Source organism: Leuresthes tenuis, unplaced genomic scaffold, assembly GCF_036924035.1.
Source record: "Leuresthes tenuis unplaced genomic scaffold, fLeuTen1.0.hap1 SCAF_5, whole genome shotgun sequence".
NCBI classification, from domain to species: Eukaryota; Metazoa; Chordata; class Actinopteri; order Atheriniformes; family Atherinopsidae; genus Leuresthes; species Leuresthes tenuis.
Window position 1 is genome coordinate 11,907,728 of NW_027325359.1, and position 20,391 is coordinate 11,928,118.

General features: G+C 39.8%; 1 protein-coding gene across 1 annotated transcript; it reads left to right on the forward strand.

The window, feature by feature from the left end:
* The first annotated feature begins 10,078 nt into the window (after positions 1-10,078).
* On the forward strand, positions 10,079-20,264 carry LOC140307244 (transcription factor 12-like). The gene is made up of 13 exons (XM_072386031.1): positions 10,079-10,251; positions 12,492-12,591; positions 13,991-14,133; positions 14,221-14,344; positions 14,438-14,508; positions 14,870-14,966; positions 15,083-15,156; positions 15,866-16,042; positions 16,762-16,888; positions 17,002-17,155; positions 17,984-18,213; positions 18,838-19,015; positions 19,269-20,264. Exons 1-12 carry the CDS (start codon positions 10,183-10,185, stop codon positions 18,978-18,980), a joined length of 1,509 nt encoding a protein of 502 aa, XP_072242132.1. The 5' UTR covers positions 10,079-10,182; the 3' UTR covers positions 18,981-19,015; positions 19,269-20,264.
* The last annotated feature ends 127 nt before the right edge of the window (positions 20,265-20,391 follow it).

Consider the following 20,391-nt stretch of genomic DNA (forward strand, 5'->3'; position numbering starts at 1 on the left):
TGCCTGCGTCAAGATGCACGCAGGAAGCACTGACGACACCGGAAGTGCAGTCGAAATAAAACCGTCGAAACGAAGCCAACTGACAGAAAACACTGCTAACGCTTTTGGTTTCTCTCCTTTGTGAGGTGTCATGGTGTTTTTAGGATTAAAAAGAAAAAATTCCAGAAATATTGGCATGTTTTGGGAAGATGCTTCGACCTTTTTCTCCTTTCTCTTCCTTTTCTGACTTTCTCTGTGTTATTTTAACTCGTCTAGCATGATTGTGTTGTGCACTGTGGCTGTAATAAATCAAATCATATAGATGCTTCTCAAAGTTGTTGAAGAGAGAAAAGTCGCTCACACATGTTGTTGGGAACAGTAATACACAAATGACTTTGTCTCCTGTCAAGAAAGAAAATGGGGGTACATTACAAGGCAACTTGTACTTCACCTGAGTATATCTCAGTGCCTTTTCTCCACCACATGTGTTCACAGACACACATACTTGTTACTAGACACTCATCAGTGAGCAATTTTGGCATTCAGTTATTTGTAGTAGCAACTATTTCAGTATTTCAGTTTTCTTTTACTAACTCAAGTTTATCTCCCCCATTTTGTTGACACGGTTACTTAACGGTGGTCAGATGAAAGCAGATATGATATTTTATGAAGTCTATGGGGCAAAGTAACTTTCAATTCCCTCTAATTCACAGCATTCATTAAAAAAATTGTTATGCAAACAAGTTGTTACAGGAGTTAGAAAAATCTACCACATGATAATAAACAAAATTGACTATGTTGAATGTATATGCTGTATAAAGCTATAGAAAGATTTGTGATGAGATGATCTGTACAAAAGCTAATCTTTCCAGCATATTGGACCTGTTCAGGTAGGTTTACAGATAATAGTGGCAGATTTATGTGCTGACATTGCCACTGGTTGTGTGTACCTGAATAAAAAACTACTGATTTTGCAGCTCTGGATACAAATTCTTCCCTTAAAGTCACTGGATCTAAACTTTGGTAGAATGGTCTTTATTTTAAATGTGACAGTGAAAATGTATTTCAAGCCATTTAAAGTTGTTTATTTCACTTTTCACTCTGAATATCTTTGTCTTTGGGGCTTAACTCTAAACCTAAGTAATGTTAATGGCTTTTAAGGGCATCTTTAATGCCCCCTTTCATTATATTTGTCTAATGTTTCAGAATAATTCTAGAAACTGCGATTTGCCATTCAAATCTAATTATTCCACACTTCTCTCCCAGAATGTGCCCTGGTGTGTTTCTGATCCAGCTCAACAGGGAAGTTCATTTGTCGACACATACATGCATCCTCGTTTCTCTAATTTGCTAATCTGATTTAAACTGCCTTTTAATTTAAAATACCTCGTAGGGAAATGGGTGCTTAATTATGTGTGGCTTGACGTTGTGTACTTGCTGCAGGTCCACTGACGGCCTGAAGGGGCGCTGTTGCAGGAAGCTGGTTGATCAGATAGTGACAATGACGGGTAAACAGCTAGGATGATATCACTGTAACGTGTAAGCGGGCAGCTATCAGCACATATATATTGATCCCGATATCAGCAGATGTGTTTCTGTATAACGATTCACATATAAGTGAGGCTATGCTGAGGCAGGTGTCACAGGCAGATTGCTCCAAAACTGTCATTGCTCATCAAATAGCTAAGGACACTATTTTTTCCTTCAGCTGAAATCTGAGACGTAGTTTGTAGGTAAAGAAAAAAAAACCTGAGAGAATTATCTGAATTGAGGCTGTCTGTGCGAAACAGAAATGAAAGATTCATTATTTCCCATCAGTGTGTCTGTTCTACACACAGTTTACACACGTGTCAATCTATCCACATTGATTGCCCCTTTTTTAACCAACAACTGATCAGAGATGAGTTTGTGGACCACCCTCATGAAAAGAAACGTGTATAAATTCAGGAGAATGAAGTCACCAGGTCATGAAAAACAAGACCTAAATACATGCTTTCATCATGACTTATTTTGTGCTGCCATCTGTCGATGGAAACAGGGAATGTTACTCCACTGCTTCACTGACAGCACGGTAATGAAATGGGATGCGAGACAGTGAAAGAAACGCATCGGGAAGGCATGTAAGTGGCATGTGGTGACTGATGTCATAAATAATAGAAATTTTGCTGCTTCGTCTCTGATCTTTTGCAGAACTTAAAGCTGCTCTGCTCCAGTTTCTGCACTCAATTAATCGAGCTTGTACCAGAGAAGTCCTAAATCAAGAACAGAAAATATTAAAGAAAACGTTGCTTATACAAAGAGTTCATGTGCATATAGACATAATCTGTTTTTATAAGATAGAGTTTTATTCGTCCCACAAGGGAAAATTTCAAATGGCATGTTTACTTGCAGAATATGTGAAAATAAAGTAATATAAGTTGAGCATTATTAGATCATCAATACATTTAGTTTCAAAATAGCCACAGAGTTGATTACATTGAGATCATATTAAAGGTTACTCTGTAAGTCAGTCGAGGATCATGTCGCCATGTCTCATCTTAATTACATGTTTAGTCTGCGTAACAGCCTCGCTGTTTGTTTGATGCTGTCAGAAAGCTTTTTTCTCACTCTGCATTGTTGTAAATGAGTCTTTGACATGACCCAAAGGGTGAGAGGCGCAGGCACTATTAGTCATGTTGTGGGGACATTATGGGGACATGTTTTCCTTGTATTTTTTTTAAGACATGCTTCAAGGTCATGCTTTTTTTTCTATGAGAATAGCTGAAAACAACAAGTCCTCTAATTAAAATGACCGTATAGGTAGTTCATACCCTTAGATTCAAACTCATCTTGTAAAATCCCGCCTGTACAAACGGCAGAAGGAAATTTGGATTTGTGTGACCATTTCCACATCCAAGTCTTTCATTCGAGAAGCCACAAAGTCCTTGTTAGGAAGAAGGAGAGGGGCTAAAAGGCACAGCCATGTGCACCACACCTTTACACAATTACACCTTTGTGTGATGTGAAATTAAGATCAACATCTGTATGTAGCATCTGAGTTACATACAGTCAGTAACACAACACTTTTGTCACTTCCTGGTCAGATACAGGCAATAACATTGCTTGGCTAGTGTTAGAAAACATGCATTATTTTTACTAGGCACTTGTCACCTTCACTGACGCGATTTTTCTAGTTGCTGTGGTTACTCATGAAGACGACACATTACAGTGAAGCATGTCACCACTCTGGTTGGCTTCAGAAAATAACATCCCTCGATTAAGGTCATGGTCAGTCTAAGTCATGGTTAGGTCTAAGATACACTCCTTTTACAATGGGAGCACAACTCTCTTGGCCATAATATTCACACTTTAAATGCGGTAGCTCTGACAACCACTAGAGGTTGCATAGTCTTCTGACAAAATAATACATCAGATGTTCCAGCATGAACCATGTAATCCATTAGGACATTTTGCAGGCGAGGACAGTCTCTCTGAATAATGCCAGCTCTACTTTTAGAACACCAAGATTTTGGATTCCACAAGTTAAAAGCCCAGTTTGTGGGACATAGTGACATCTGGGGGCATAGCTAGAGATAACAACTATCTCAGTATCTCTGCTTCACCCTCCCCTCCCTAGCATTGAAGAGAAAGAGAATAGTGGACTAAAAATGTGAAAGGCCTGTTTGGTTTTTAGAATGCTGAGCTAATGTAGTAGCATGGAGGTTTAAACACCGCAAACTGGGACGATCATGGTCTGAGAAAATAAAAAGGCTACTTACAAAGTTTAAAAAAATGTTTTTATTGCATTATTATGTGTTGAAGGAGTCATATAAGATGAGGAACAACTCTGGAGCAAAGTATATAATCGTATGTACAGTATTTCTTAAAAAGGTTATATTTGACCCCTTTTTGCTTCTGTGGGGAATATGAAACATCTATTGTGAGCTCTGCCTTTTTTGGTCTTAAACGTTCAAATGAGACATCAATCCATTTTATTTTAGTACCACAAGCTGATTATACCGAGGACGACTCAATGTAAATATTAATTACTCAACATTAAGTCTTTACCTCGGAATAAAACAGATGTGATGTAAAGTTATAAGATTAAATTTAGTCATTAGGGGGTGAGAAGCAAATGATTTAACCCTCTGAGGTTGTTCTGATCATATGTTTAATGTGAAAAGTGATATGAATAGTCATATTTCCAAAAATTAATATAATATGATGGCCAAAAACTAAGTTGTCTGAAATCTTTGTCACTTTGTCCATTTTTCAATGATGTGTCGCACAAACTCATAAAATGATGTCATTGCTGACCTGTTAACCAGCCCAATGTGGTACTTCATCTCAACCTCAAGAAAATGTTGTTTCCTTGTTAGTCATTGTTTTCTCACTCTATTTTTGACCTTCGGTTGTTGGCTATTCTGGACTGATTTATTTTACTGTCAATCTCCTGTCACTTCTGATTTGGCTTGGAAGGTCTCATCTCTGCAGACTTTGCCCTTGCTCATTCCTCCGAATGTTAAGATTTACACCACACTCATCTCAAAGAGGCCGCCTACTTTTGTGCCCATTTTACAGTATCTCTTGAATATCATTTCCGTCTAGAATGCATATTTCCCATGATGTATCAAGCACATTCATGCAAACAGCACTCTAAAGGAAACACTCTAAGAACTCTAAGAAAAAAAGGTAAATCAGACCAAGATTATTCAGTTTGAAAGAAAGCAAAAATAACAATGATGACAGACATCTTTAGAGAACCTTTATGAAACTTTCAACTATTTTACCACAAAAACATGTTTGCATGCAAAGACGTGAAATGAAAATGTATGAAATCAACTGGAGAAGTTTAATCTGCCACTTACTTATGCAGTAATTGGCAAAAGTCTTGAGCCCGTTGCTCATTTCCTTATATATCACCAGGAAAGCAGGAAATAAGTGCTGTGGTATACTGAAACGTGCAAACACACATTATGAAATTAGTAAAAGTCTAACAAGCTTAAAAGTCAGTATTAGGTATGACCACCGTTATGCTTCATCCCAGCCTGAACCCTCTTAGACAAGCTTTCTTATAATCCCTTCAAGTAGTCTTTAGGAATAGTTCTCCAGGCTTCTTGAAGGACATCGCAAAGCTCGTCTATGGATGTTGGCTGCCTTTTCTTCCGTTCTCTGTCAAGATGATCCCACCCTGCTTCAGTAATGTTGGGGTCCAGGCTCTGGGGAGGATTCATCCCTCCATAAGACCTGTCACCACTGATTTTCAGTCCAATTCTTGTGTCATTTGGCATACCTCTGCCTCCCACTCCTAAGGGTGGCTCTTGACAGCCACCCTTCATGACCATTTCTGATGAGGCTTCAGTGAAAAGTGCATGGATCAACTGATGGTCCAGATGCATCTTTCAGCTCCTGTGTCAGGACTTCCTTAGATTTTTGACTTATTTCTTAAGCACATCACTTTCAGAGACTGTTCATCTGCTCTAGATATCTTTTAAAGGACACTGCACGCCATGCTGAGATATGCCAACATTTCTTTAGGTATCACTTGTTAGTGCAATAATGCTTTTTATGTCTGTCAAACTGTATCTTTGGTATCTCTAAATAAGTTTTTCACATAGTCTGAGCCAGAAATTGCTACTCCAAGAGCAGTTACACACACCGATGCAATGATTTAGAAGAAATATTTGAAATTCCCCTCTTGGAAACCTTTATCTGTAACGTGTCAACAAAATAAAAGATTTACTGATTTTTGTTTTAAATGTTTGGAAATCTGTCCATTTAAGATAAGCTGATGCCTCATTGCCATGTCTAAATGTGAACTTTCTGAACACTTGTACGCAAAGTTAATCTCTCAGTGTAAGTAAACATTTGTTGAGGTTTAATGGTATAATCTACTGCTGGAAAGATCCACCTTGTTCATCTTCTGTCTTGCCTTGTGGCCAATACACATTGCTGAATAACATGAGCATTTTGTTTGTTTCCATGACAGGTCTCCAGTAGATCAAACAGGTCACACTTGATTCTGGCAGAGATCTGAAGTCACACGTCCTCTGGTACTTGTGAATGTGGGACGACGAGGTCAGCATAATGAGGAGGTCGGTGAGTCTGGCCGTCACGTGCACCCACAGCCAGTGCAATCCTCTTACAACCCCCTACTTCCTCCAGCACTCAGGCCAGACTATGAGATCAACGCGCTGTGTTCGGGTCTTATCCCGAAGATAGAGTAGATCCTCAGCACGGAGTCACGCCAGCAGGTATCAAACAACCTATTAACTTCTGCACACATCTCACAGGCCTGCTTGGCTGTTACTGTATGATGCATTCACTGACATGTCCTCCAATACAGTAGGAGATACATTTTTATTGCTTGTGTATCTACAATCACATCACAATGACATATGATAGTTAATACGCGGCTAAACCAAGATTATTTGACCAATTTTTAACCGATTTCATTTAATAAAACATGTTATAACAGTTAAGCAACTGGCCTTACAGTTGGTCAGTCAATAAGAAATCATTTTGCAAATTTTTCGAACACAAATGGCAAAAATTCTTCATGATTGCAACTTTTCTTCGTCACAATTATGTGATAAGAAGCAATTAAGTGTTTATTTGAAACAAATAGATATGGGGTACTCCACTTGATGAGTATCTACAAGTAAAACGTTCTATTTCCAGACATTTTAAGGACAAACCAATAAGAAAATAACAAAAGATTTGCAAAGCTTTTCAGTGGTTTGGCCATGGTTGTGTCCTTTGACAATTTCAGAAGAAAAAAACAACAACTTTTGTCCAAGCTGTAAGAAAGTACTGTTCCTCATTTCACATTTCAGTACTGTAATCGCAGAAATCGCACAAATAAAGTTTGTCTAAATTGTGGGTGTACTTTGGACCACTTCTGTTTTCCGACTCATATTTGGTGCCAGGGTGAAATATGGGAGTCCCTAGCTTTGACGTCACTAACACAACCTTTCCCTGGCCAAGCTGTTATTGCAGATTTTATAATGTGCTTTTTTTCCCTCCCTTTTTTTGGCGTCCTGTGGAAGAGCGGATGGGAAATTCTGATGTCATCAACCTTGGCGCAGCGGGGCAGAGGAGCATGCAGACCCTCAGGGTGCCACGATTGGTGCCCATGTGTTTGTGCCCCGTAGATGGTGAAATAGATGGTGTGGTGCTGCCCGCCTGTGCTGCACCTGCGTCCCAGCATGCTGATTGATCAGTTTGGTCATGTGGAATGTCACCATCTGCTCCCCAGTCCCACTCACCCCTTCTTGTGTGAATGCCAATCACTGGCAGGAAGATGGTTATTTAAGCCATGTCAAATCAGGCGCATGACGACGAGCAATATGCCAACAACCCTCGAAGTGTGTGTTGCAGGCATAGTATGCACAACAGCAAGTCTTACAATAAAAGGACAACCACTCAAACTGCAGAGAAGTACATGTTTTCTTTTTGCTTGCAACACAGAAATGAATTAGCTCTTCTGTTAGCTGAGGATTTTGACAGTGCAAGAGTGTATTTTCATTTGTTTGCATTTCAAGCCATCATTCTATTCTAAGCAACCTCCTCATTCATTTGTCGTCCATCTCCTTCAGTTGCTCATTTTTTCCCTCTTTAATGGCCAACAACATATCAGGGGGCTATCAAGAGTGACATTCTTTGTTGTAAAGTGTCAGAACCAATGACATTTAAAGCACGGGAAAATAAAGATATGCTAATTTTATCTCATTAACATTTGCATTACCTGTTTGAATAATCACACTTCTGACAAAACTGCAATTAACTAAGATTGATGCAAAGTTCAGGGTTAAGGGACTGTATATATTGACTCTTGGATCAGATTTGTCTGTGTTATGAACGCTGAACGTGTCAGACAGGATGACTGATCTCTGTCAGAGGAGAAGGTCATTCAGTAGCCACCAGTGTAACAGGATTTATTTTTTAAGAAAACACTCTCTTTAATACTGTTTACTTCAGCGTTTAAGGACATTTCTGACAAGTCCTGCATCTTACTCAGATCTATTAAAAGAAAAGAAAACTATTCTTAGAGTAAAGATGTAAAGGTCAACAAATTACTGCTCTGTTGAAGATAAACTGACTGACCTCCTAACCCAGTTAACACTACCATAGGTAGTCTGGATTAGACTTTGACTTTAAGGAAGCTGAGCGGACTGCGGCTCACCTTTCAGACAGATTGAAAGAAGAGTCACATGTTTGTTACAGTTTCTAAATGTATCATCCTGCCGCTGGGAAAACAGCGTTCTGCTTATTCAATTTGTGTACACAAAAACGACTGATCAGAACTTATCAGTGTGTTGGTGGGCATTTTGACAAAAAATTGGCGGCCCTCAAAGATGTGTAAACGTACCCAATCAGCTTTTAAGTAGCATATGGTCACTTCTGGCCACAGAGATCCCAATGATGACAGCTAGATGCTGAATTCAAAGACACAAAACAGTCAATGGATGGTGTCACGGTGAGAACATCCACTGTTGTATTTATGCCTCTGCCTCATCACTTAGTGACACTTTGTGTTTTTTTCTAAAAATTGTATTCTACATCTGTCTGCACATAAGGATAAATGCCCTCTGGAACATTTGTAAAATCACTGCTTCAAAGTGATGTTTGAGCTCAAAACATCAGTGTGATGTCTTCATTTGATAAATATTCAAGGAAGTGTTTATCCTGGTGTTTGGACTTTGTTCTTTTTTTTTATGATATGTACACATTTTTGTCTAATACCTGGAGTATATAATGGATGTGTGTGCTTTATGCATTATACTCTATCTTTTTCATTCAGACTGGAACATACTCAACCAAGCAGTGTTTTATTTTTTTTTGCTGGTCGATAAGACACTTTCTTATGTAGAATAAAGCACACATTTTCCAAAAAAGTAATAAGTAAATGTCATATCTGAGATATTTCTTATTTTTAAATTTTTTTTTTAAACTATGGTTTATAAAACCACAAAATGTAAATGTTTTTCTCTGGCTTTTGGGCTGGTTCTATATTTCCAAACTGTTTTAAATATCCATTAAAATTCATACTGTAGTCAACCACGCATTTCACAGGATTAGGTTTCAAATAGGAATAAGCATTATTTGAATATTCCAGAGCCCCACATTACTCCAGATCCACTGTGGCTTTAGAGTAAACACATTTGCCCGTCAGCAAAAAGTTTTAAGTAGGGAATACTTTGGCTTGATTTTTGTTACAGCTTCTGTAGAACATCCTGACATGGCAGGTGAGGGTACGCACTGCGGCTGAATTCTGCAGAATTTTTTACTCTCTGACTGTTATCCAAGCAACATGTATGATGCATGAGGCAAATCAACTTGCACTTTTTGCACAGCCTCTGTTTCATTGTTGTACTTCTTTATTTACACTCAGCCAGTATATTATCAGTGTTGGGGCAGCAGACAGTAGATTTGACCTCAAACAGGAAGACTGACAAAAGTTGGGTGTTAGATGATCACCGAGACAGACAACATGACTTCTGAACCCAGCCACTAGAGTAGCTTGCCATGCTACACGTGCCTACAAATTAAGACTTGGTTCTATTTGTAAATGTAGGTCAGACAAGGGTGTGGTATCCTCTGTTTACTGGAAACCTCTACCTGTCTAACAGAAGATTATCTTGGTGCACTCATCGTTGCTCAATGGTACTGAGGTTGGATTTCTGGCTCTACTTGCATTCGATTTTTCACTAAGACATGATGATGCACCTATAGGACAACACTTGAAAGACAACAAAATGTGTGTAGTCAAACAGCCAGTCTTTCTTTGCTCTGGTGTGTTCAGGGAGTTGTTTGCTCATGCTTTGGTGGGGAATTCCCTGATTATTAGACATTATATTTGTTCTTGTGATGCCAGCTGGCACATTAAAGCAACAGTCAGAATTCAACAGTAAAAACCACAGCCAGATAGTTTATGATACAGAAGACTTTTCTCCATAAAAACTCAAATTGTTGCACATAATATTGATGTTCAGGCTTGTGCTACAGCAACAGTGTCATTCATTGGCCACCCCTCTCTAGCTACCTGAAATGGTCCAGTCCTGATTTGCATAAGTTGTCTGTGGGTAGCTGCATGACCAGCAGGGGTAGGTTAGGAGAAAGGAGTGCATGTGGACTATACACACATGAGTAGAGATACGGACAGAGGAGCTGCTTGTGGACTGTATTGTGAACCTGGAGTCTTGCACTGAACCAGACAGAGTCATGTACTGTGCTCATCCTGTGTCCGGCACAGGCAACAACTCATTGATGTACTGCTACAACATGAAACCAGTGAGTACATTTGTTTTCCTCTGTTTTTATTCTCCACACGTTAGAATATATGACACTGTCAATGGCTTTGGTAATGATGCTGTTGCATTCTGACATTGTCTTGTTAGATGTTGTGCTGGTTTGTTTCATGTGTTTGGGGGTGAACAATATGTGCTTTAGTAGATGCGCAAATTTACATTAGTAAGACACACATTTACTTTTGCAACTTGGGTAAAAGTTGGAGGCTTTTACTTGTATAATTTTGTCACTTTGTCACTGGCTGCTTTTGTGAGGCACTTTGTGAGAATTTCCTATCCTGAACTAGACATTTGACACAGAATGCAGCAATGTTTTGTGTGTGTGCGTCAGTGTTTTGAGTGTAGGAGTGAGAAAAAGAGGACGGAGGAGCTTTGTGTTTCAAATAAGTCAGTGCCTGATAACCTGCATGCACAATTTAAAGCTTATTCTTGCACATCAGAAGTTGCAGTTTAGAAGAATTATTGCAGGTTACAGTCTGTGACATCATAAGTTCGCATTTTATTTTCTCATTAGCAGCACATATGAATGAAATGCGAAACTACATTTAAATATGAATTAAAAATATGAATATGAAATATCTTTCAGAAAAAAATCACAAACTCTCCCATACAAATACACAGAGAATCCATTCAGATAATACTGTATATCTGCCTGATTTCTAGTTTTAGGGATAAAAAATAAAACAACAACAACTCATCTACTAATTCTAAAATTTACCATGATGAGACTTCCTGTTTGCACAGTACCATGTAAGCCTGGCAGCTGAAAACATCTTGACATGAAGCAGATTGCTTCTATTTCTATTTGATTTAACCCTGCTATGTTGGAGCAGTCCCTCCACCACTGCAACCATTATCAAAGGCAGCTTTGATCTCTGAGAGACTAACCATATCCAGACATCGTGGATCACAGAGGCAGAAAATTGGTTGCATGTGGCTGGAGTTGGCCATGGTGAAGCAAAGCATGGGTCTTGAATAGCAAGTTGATATTGCACTTATCTAGCATCTTGATACTGTGTGCATTTACAAAGGGGAAGGTGATGCAGCTGTTGGTTCTCTTTGTAAAACTTCAAAAGATAAAAAAAGCTTTCTGTTGACAGATAAAGTCATAAAGGATACTTGTGCAAAATTATAATCTCAAGAAAACATTGATTTTATTATATTCCAATTTCTTCTTATGTGCAGCTTGAACTGCAGAAAATAGAGGTCCATTATTATTTGTGATTTCATGATTGATGGTTCCTAAATCAATGCTATGCTAAAAGAGGATGCCATGGTGACGGCCCCTCTCCAGAGGGGGCCAGAGAGGGCGTGCTGGGGCGGGGGTGTGACCATTATTAACGGGTCGCCTGCTATGCTGATGGTAAGGAGGACAATTGGCTTTATCCTCTGCCATATGCTGCCCATGGAGGCTCAGACGGGCCCAGTGTCGACAGGGGCTCCTCTGTTTGGCCAAGCCCACAATCACCATGGGACTCATGCCAGCCAGGGTCACGGCTGCGTGTGTGTGTGTGTACTTAAATGTGTGAGCCATGCACAAGCATACTCAAGAGAGTCTTTAATAGCTTGCTTTATAGAACTTGTCGTCCGGGTAACTGACACCCCATTGATGCTGTGCAGGGAGGTTTATTTTCATTTCCTGGGGCACATCAAAGCAATCGAGAGAGCTGCAGGTGCAGCCCAGACCTCTTGGTGTGTTTGAGTGAGCAAGCATGTGTTGGTGTGGTTTGTGTGCATATCAGCAGTTTGCTGCATTGTACCATACAGTTAAAATAATAAAAGCATTTCATGTTTATTTCTTAGATTTGTTTACCTTCAAGAATATTTTGTTCCTCACAGGGAAAGATCATTAAAGCAAGACTCAGTTCTCTGTTTGGTTTCTTTCCAAGAGCAAGTCTGAGAAAGGTTCAAATTCAATTTTATCTTGGGGTGAATTGTGTCTGAGTTGTATGAAGCCAGCCGAACCTGATCATGATTAACACAAGGATTTCTCATGGTGAATGGTTCCTAAATCCGGATGAGGAGGTGCATGGATCTGCAGCTTATGGATTATCGCAATAGCTCTAAGTGTGCATCAGCTCTCTGCTTTGTTTACATAATGCTGTTGCTTCACCTCGCACTCAGAGTATTCACTCATTTGCATCAGTCAGAACGGTTTAAGTGAATCACATATACCAAAAATGGGTTTCCTGTTTTAGATATCTTTCTTATCTATCTTTTTAGGTTTATGGGCAGCCTCCCTGCGCTGATGCCATCAACCAGAACTCCTCTACACACCCATCAAGCAAGGCCCCCAGCAATGTGTTTGCAAGCACATTCTTTGGTGAGCTCAAACCCTCCAAAATGTTTGTTATCTATCCATAGAGCATGTACTCATTTGAACCTGTCATCCAGTTAGTAAGCCGGTCTCTTTGACAAGCACAAACGTAATGGGTCAGAATGACGTTTCATCCAACAACCACATAAATCTGCGAGTCACCTGCTGCGTCTGCTTGAGGTTCTGAGTGTGCAACATTAGTTAAGACCTCAGAGCAGCTATGCTGGTCTTTCCTCAGAGTATGTTCAGGTATTCATACAAACAAAAAAATAAAATTAATGTCTGTTGAAATTGATAACAGATAAAAAAACACACTAAACAAGGAATTTCCTCATGTAAAGTCCTGCATTTTGAGGAAAACATCATTATGAAAAAAATCTATTTAGCCTGTTAGCTTATCTTCTTAGGTTTTTAATGCATGCTTAGAAACAAAGAGTTTTAAACATCATTGTATCAATGTTTAATATATTAATAGTTCATATTAATAGTTAATATATTAACTACCTGTCCTTCAACGGGACTAAATAGAATTAAATAATACATTTTGTTAAAGAAAGATGTGTTGTCAGTTTTTACTCAGTTTGACTGAAGGCAGACTTAATGCCACATTAGTTGGGTTTCCATAATTTTCAATGTGTGTTCTAAAACTGCACATTGAAAAATGTTGATGGAAATGTCACTTTTCAATAAAAAAAAAAACAAACAAATAAAAAAACCTCACAAACTGATCTGCATTAGCGAATCAGTTGTGATCTTATTGTTGTGTCTTCCTCCTCAATGACCATTACTATGTTTATTACAGCCATGAATAATGTAGGTTATATTTCCACCTGCTGATGACACTGCTCAGCCTATTTCATTCCTTAAAAACTGAATAACAATAACAATAACCAGCTATGTTGGTTCACCACATAAAAACATAGAGGTTGCACAATAAAGGCTCAAAGACTTCACATTTTCTCGGTTATAAAACAGTCACATGCCATTGTCTATTTTTCAGAATTGTAACATGTTTTACACAGCACATACCTACATTTTATTTCAGTTTTATCATATAAATTGTCTCAAATGTGATTTTGTAAACTATTATACCTTTCACAATGCTCATAAGGAGGTAGGAGAGGATAGGTGGTGACCACAAAGAGGTACAAAACTAGCAGCTAAGATGCACAGTCACAAAAGAGATGTGAAACTTCCAGAATGAACAACACGATACCAAATAAAAACCAAACACTCTGAATATTGCATCCATGAAACATGTTGTGTATAGTTTGATTCAGTCTGTGGAATTCAGTGATAGGACTCCATTGTTTTCATGGAGGCCCACTCTTTTGCTTCATGTCTTCACGACTGGCTGTTTTAGATGCTGTGCCAGTGCAGGCTATAACATTGTTCTTCATTTCAGAGGGGATGAGCAATTCGCCTGACATCTGGAATGCTGTAAATGGACTGAACCAGCAGGGCTATGAAGGTGCGTTGGGAGCAACCTCGACCCACCAAACACAGCCGGGAAGCTACAGCAGCCTGCAGCCAACACACAGTCACCTGGTGAGCTTTCCTTCACCAGCCTGGATGTTGACATTAAAGAGCTTTTTGTCACCTGTGGTTTTAACTGTGTGTTTGCCTGCCGTTCAGGATTTCTCTCCACATTCAGTGGTGGCTGCTGACATGAACAGGAGTCTTCCACCAATGTCCACTTTTCATCGCAACAATACAGTGTCTCACACTGCATCAGTCAAGACTTCAGAGAACTCAACAGGTGAAGACACTTGGACAAAAAAAAACTTTTTTTTTTTTGTCTCTCTGATTTGAACACTTTTCATCAATAATTTTATGTTGTGTTTTTATTCAGGCTCAGGGACCCATGGAAATGTGTCAGGAGCATCACAGACGGGTGATACCTTGGGAAAAGCTCTGGCATCTGTAAGTATTCATCAGCTCAGTCCCATTAGACCAGCTCCTCTATGCCCTGTTATGTTCACACAGTCAGGTCAGAGCATAAAAAAACAAGTCCTTTAAGCCCCGGAGGTATAATGCAAAACTTCTTCCCTGCCAGTAACAGGGCAATGCATATTAAAAAAGGGCTACTCTCATGCAGCAAGACTTTTTTATTGACTGCAGACTTGTAAAATGACCAGAATTGATGAGTTTAGTTCAGGTTATGAGTGAGCGGGTGAGCTCCGAGGGTTGTGGCAGCAGCTGTAAAATCCTACACAGAATTGACAAGTTGTGCTTTTAAAATGATCCATGCCCCGGTCCCACTCTTGCTCTTTCTCTCTCTCAGATTTATTCCCCTGATCACACCAGCAGCAGCTTCCCCTCCAGCTCCTCCACACCAGTGAGGTCTCCGTCTCCGCTGCAAAACGCGGCCGAGCCTGCAGGTAAACTGGGGAACAGCATGCCGCTTGGTGCTGCATGGCTGCAATATATTATGGAAATATCTTTTATTAATTCCACATTCCTTCATGCTATTTCTTTGCTCTTTTCTTCCTCTCAGGTACAAACATGTGGCCCCGCGGTTCAGTTCAGGCACCAGTGTCACCACACTATGAGTCCTCACTCATATCAATGGTAAAGAGCTTCTTTTATAGAGTAGAAAAGTATAGCACACCAAAAATTGTGGCTCCATATGTATCCAAATTTATGCCTAGGGTAAGAGCATAAGACTGAAAATCTGCCCATTAAGATTACATGGCAACTTGTAATTGCTTAAAACAATCCCAGACTGTTACTCCACTCTAACAACAACAAAAAAAAAAGAAAACTGATTTTGTAACTGAAGCATCATCTGACAAAATCACCTCTCACTTATCTTAAAGACATCCCTGCCATGAATTCAGCTACACTTACATACAGGATGATCTCCCACAGATGAATGTTTGCTCACATGGTCCACAGCATCGCTGTGTCAGGCATACGTCCATCAATAACTCTATTCTGCCTCTGTACATTTATACTGACACAAGGATCCAGTGAAATGACCAAGCTGTAACTGTAGCTTGAATCGACTTTGTAACTGTCTTTTCTTCCAAAGCTCACTACTTAGCTTCATACCAAACTTAAAGGGAAAAACAAACCAATTTTGTTTTGCCAGACCAGATTTAGCTTCATAGTTAACACTCAGAAATCCCAGTGATCCTCTCATAAAGTTGACAAACTCCTTTCAGGCTTCTTTTATTTATGTAGCTTTAGAGTTTAGAATGAGCTAAATTCTGTCTTTACCTAATTGAATGGTTGCTTAAGCTAGTGTTTTTGAAAAATTGTGTCCTGATGTTTTCAGTCTCAGGTGGAGGACCGCCTGGACAGACTAGATGATGTAATCCATGTTCTGAGGAACCACGCTGTGGGCCCCACAGCTGGTCTGCCCACTGACATCCATGGCCTGCTGAACCAAACCCACCACAGTCATCCGGGCTCTGCCAGCACTTTACCGCTCACCTGTCACACTCCAGCCATGGTGAACAAACATTTCTTTGAAGTATTTAAAGCGGGGCAGGGCTGTGTGTATGGAAATTCCATGTTGAGTGCTGCTGGTATTCAATTTCAAGAATTTTCCACCAGCCATGTCTGCATGTTTTCCTCATGTAAAGGTTGTTGTCCTTGAAATAGGAAACTGAGCACAATGGGAGAGTGCTGCAATGTGTCACCCTTGTATGGAAAGCGTACAGTATGTGCAGACTGTAATTCCACTGCGGGGTGATGGGGATGGCAGCATTGTGCACTCCCGCTCCAATGTGTTTCCCTTTCGGCAGACCGGGGGATTTTAGCCCAGCTGGAGTGGAAGTTCCCAGTATGCAGAGGGAAGGGGTTGTCAGTCTAATCCTTTGGGGGAGGGGTTTTAAATTCTCTACTTTTATTTTTTCCAAACAGTTTATCAAATAGAAGTGGATCATTTCTGAAGAGAATTAGGGGTATGTTTAGGGAGTATATAGTACTTTTAAAAGAAGGATTAAGATCGTCTTAGATTAAATTAATTCTGTAGAGCCAGAGATCTACGCAGGGATACTTTGGAAATGACAGGGCAGATGTTTGTGTTCTGACTTATGTGTCACTGGTTGGATATTGTATTGTAAGCCATTAGATTGTTAACTCTCAACATTTAGAGGATCTTCATCAGCTGAATACTCGGTCATAGACATATTAACACACTCATCTCGTTCTTTATGTGCCATAAAGGTTGAAGCTGTCACGATGAACAACAACCACTCAGCCTTCCAGAGCCGCGCACAAAATGGCCACCCGTACCCAGCCAGACAGAGGGCCACGCTTCAGTCTGTGCAAGGAGGAGGAGGAGGAGGTAGAGGTGAGTTATTTCCCTCATTTATAAACCTCTGCATTCATACATTTGACCTAGTCTATCCACACTTTTGAGACTTTTTAAAAAAAAAAAAACCTTTCTTGTGTGGCCTTGCACAGGTGGTTCAGGAGGTCAGGGTAATCTGGAGCTTAAGATGGAAAGTGGGGAAATGGAAGAGATGATGCACAACAATCACGGTCATAGCCCGGACAGCCCGAGATCAGATGAGGAGAGTGAGCACAACCCAAACAGGGAACACAGCGAAAGAAACAGGTAAGCATTCAGTCGTTCAAGAGAAACTGCAGTTATAAATGTGGGAGCAGGGAGCATCATAAATGATGATTAATGATCTGCAATGTTTAAAGCTAGATCCATAAAGCAATGTGTCATCATCAATATGACAGAATAAACATAAATTTCAGGGTTTTTCTTCAAAGTCTCATTACTTAAAACAAGAAGTTCCATCTGGATTTTGACCTTTTTAGAATACTGTGAAACCTCCTCCCGTGTTGGATGAGCCTTATTTTTCTTCTTTATGTTGCTTGTAGTTGCAGTTAATTACGTGAAGGAAAAAGATTAACAACAACCGCTGCCTTGGTATACTTTGTAAACTTTATGTAAACGCTCCTCTCAAGTGAAACAGCTATTATTCACATCAGTATTCGGAGCTGTACTGCGACTATATAAACTGTGACTTACCGAAGATATTACTTCAAATATCTTTAGAAGTAATCATCAACCTATGATATAGTGACCAAAAAAAAAATTAAAAAGAAAATGTGACTCTGAGAGCAGGCTTCAACTAAAAATTATTTCAAAACACAAATCTTGTACCTAGTTAATTGTTAATTTATCAATTTGTATGAGCTGTTGCTGATTTGATCATTCTCACAGAACACGAGAGTATATCAGATTACCTCAGATTATCTCAGAGAATTTAATAACATAATGTAGACTCGTTGACCAGCAGAGGGCAGAGAAATCCACAGTATAACCAAACACGGCTTGCTTTCTCTCTCTATTTGCATCCAGTGTAGCTTGAATGTGAGTTTTTCTTTTTTCTGCGTCAATCTGTAACCTTACTCGTGTGCTACTGAACAGCACTCATGAGGATGAGGATCTGAGCCCAGAGCAGAAGGCTGAGCGTGAGCGAGAGAGGAGGATGGCCAATAATGCTCGTGAGCGCCTGCGTGTGCGGGACATCAACGAGGCCTTCAAGGAGCTGGGTCACATGTGTCAGCTGCACCTGAAGAGCGAGAAGCCGCAGACCAAACTACTGGTGCTGCACCAGGCCGTGGCTGTGATCCTCAGCCTGGAGCATCAAGTCAGAGGTCAGTGCATCCGGGGGCCAGCTGCGTCATCCTCAGAGGGAGATATGGGGACTTCCCTTGTCTGACATGTCAGACAGTGACATAAAACATATATTATGATACTATATCTAGCTATGACAAATCATAGTTTCTTGCTTGCGTTTTTGCTGAAGTTAGACCTGCATTGAACTCATAGACATACATTTTTGTCCACATGGTGGCAGCACAGTAAGGTGTAAACAGAAGAAAATATCATATAGAAATGACATGCTGAAGCTGCCTGTTTATGAAATAAGCAGATCGTGAGCAGCTGTAACATTTATTTATGGTAGTACTTTCATCCATTTGTCTTTTAAAGCTTTTTTAGCTGCTTGCTAGGGCCACTGAATTAAACTCAACATTTCTAAAATGCTTCGCTGACTGGAGAGGAACATCCAAGTCTCCTCTTTACTGCTAACATTATTTGCATGCGAAAAAAATGCCCCTACGAACAGAGTTGATATGCTTCGGACTTTGGTGATACCTGAGTCTGACAGCACTGTGTTTAATTAGCCATAAATTAAAAATATCTGAGTGAACATACATTAAGCTCTACAGTTTGTTATCGTTAATAATAATGCTAACACTTGCCATTGCATCCCGCAGAGAGGAATCTGAACCCAAAGGCAGCGTGTCTGCGGAGGAGAGAAGAAGAGAAGGCGTCTTCTGTCATGACAGATCCACAGTCCGTGCATCTTGCTTTTCACCCAAGTCTGACAGACCCGGCAAACCCCATGGGCCACCTCTGAGCACCTGAAACTGACAGCTTAAAGTCTATAATCAAGTATGTACCTCATATAATTTCATATCAGTGTTCAGTTTGAATGATTATCCAATCTAAGACATGCAAGATGTTTTATTGTCAGCCTATAGGAAAACTTGATAAATGGGACTGTTACAAACTGTTAATGCTATCGAACCATAATGTCTCCTCTCGCTTTTTAAAATACAGTGAAAGTAGATCATATTTCGACATGACATTTTATTTTCATATTGTATGACCACTAATTCCTGTACACTTTTTCTTTGATGTCCAGATGTTGAGTGAAGAACATCCCATGACCATCCAGCTGTGCCAGATGTCCAGCGTGGATTCAGAGCGGAGCAGAGAGCTCAGCCTCCCTGATTAGAAAGTGTGATGCAGTTGAACAATCATCTCCTCACTTCCCAAAATGGACTTTCAACTTTGTGCCTGATCTTTACTTGTAACAGACAAATGCATTGTAAGCTGCAGATGTTTTGTACATATTTTGTATATTTATTGGCGATCCTCCTGTTGCAATATACCAGAGTGGGGGAACCCTGGTAGTGGCATGGGTTCATCCGCAGCTTGAAATTTGGCAGAGCCAGACAGGTTTATGACTGACATTCTCAGAGTATCACTATTTACCACATACGCTTTCCACTGAGCTCAGACGACTGACATTCTCACATTTGTGTTTTCAGACAACATGTTTAGTTTGTCCTGTGGTATGTGTGTGTGTGTGTATACGCGCGCAAGGGTGTGGGCTGTTGAGTGCGAGTGTTACAGGGGTTTGAGCATTCTGTGAATGAACAGATCCCCAAGAATGTTCTCTGACATGTGGGAATCGTCTGATGTTTGTACATTTGTTATATATATTTGTGTCGCTGCACTGTTAACGGGATAACACTTACTGAAACCCTGGTGGACAGAATCTCTCCTCTCAGTGTAACTGTTGCTCTCCAGATGTAGTCAAACAAGCTCCTTGCATGTTTGAGTTTCTGATAGAACGTTCATTTTTTAAAAAGTTTTAAGTTATGTTTTATACAAATATCGCTAACTTAATAATGTCTCTATTTGCTTTTCTTAATGATTTTACACACGAAGGCTGTTTTTGTGCATTTTACTAGATGTAGCCACATTTTATGCTCTGAGCGTAACAGAATATCAATGTTTGCTTAATATAATGAAGATAATCTGAAAATATAATGTGTACAGTATGTGTACAGTTTGAGGTAGCTTGCAGGCATGTGTCAACATAACAATGTAGCAATAAATGTCTTTTTTCCAATCATTTGAGTCTCTGTTTTCTGCAGTGTAGAAGTTTAAAACGCAGGAAGGGAAACCTCAAATCCTCACCAGGTGTTAGAGCTAGAGAAGTTCAACCTCTGAGGAAAAACACATATTAGATTATGTCA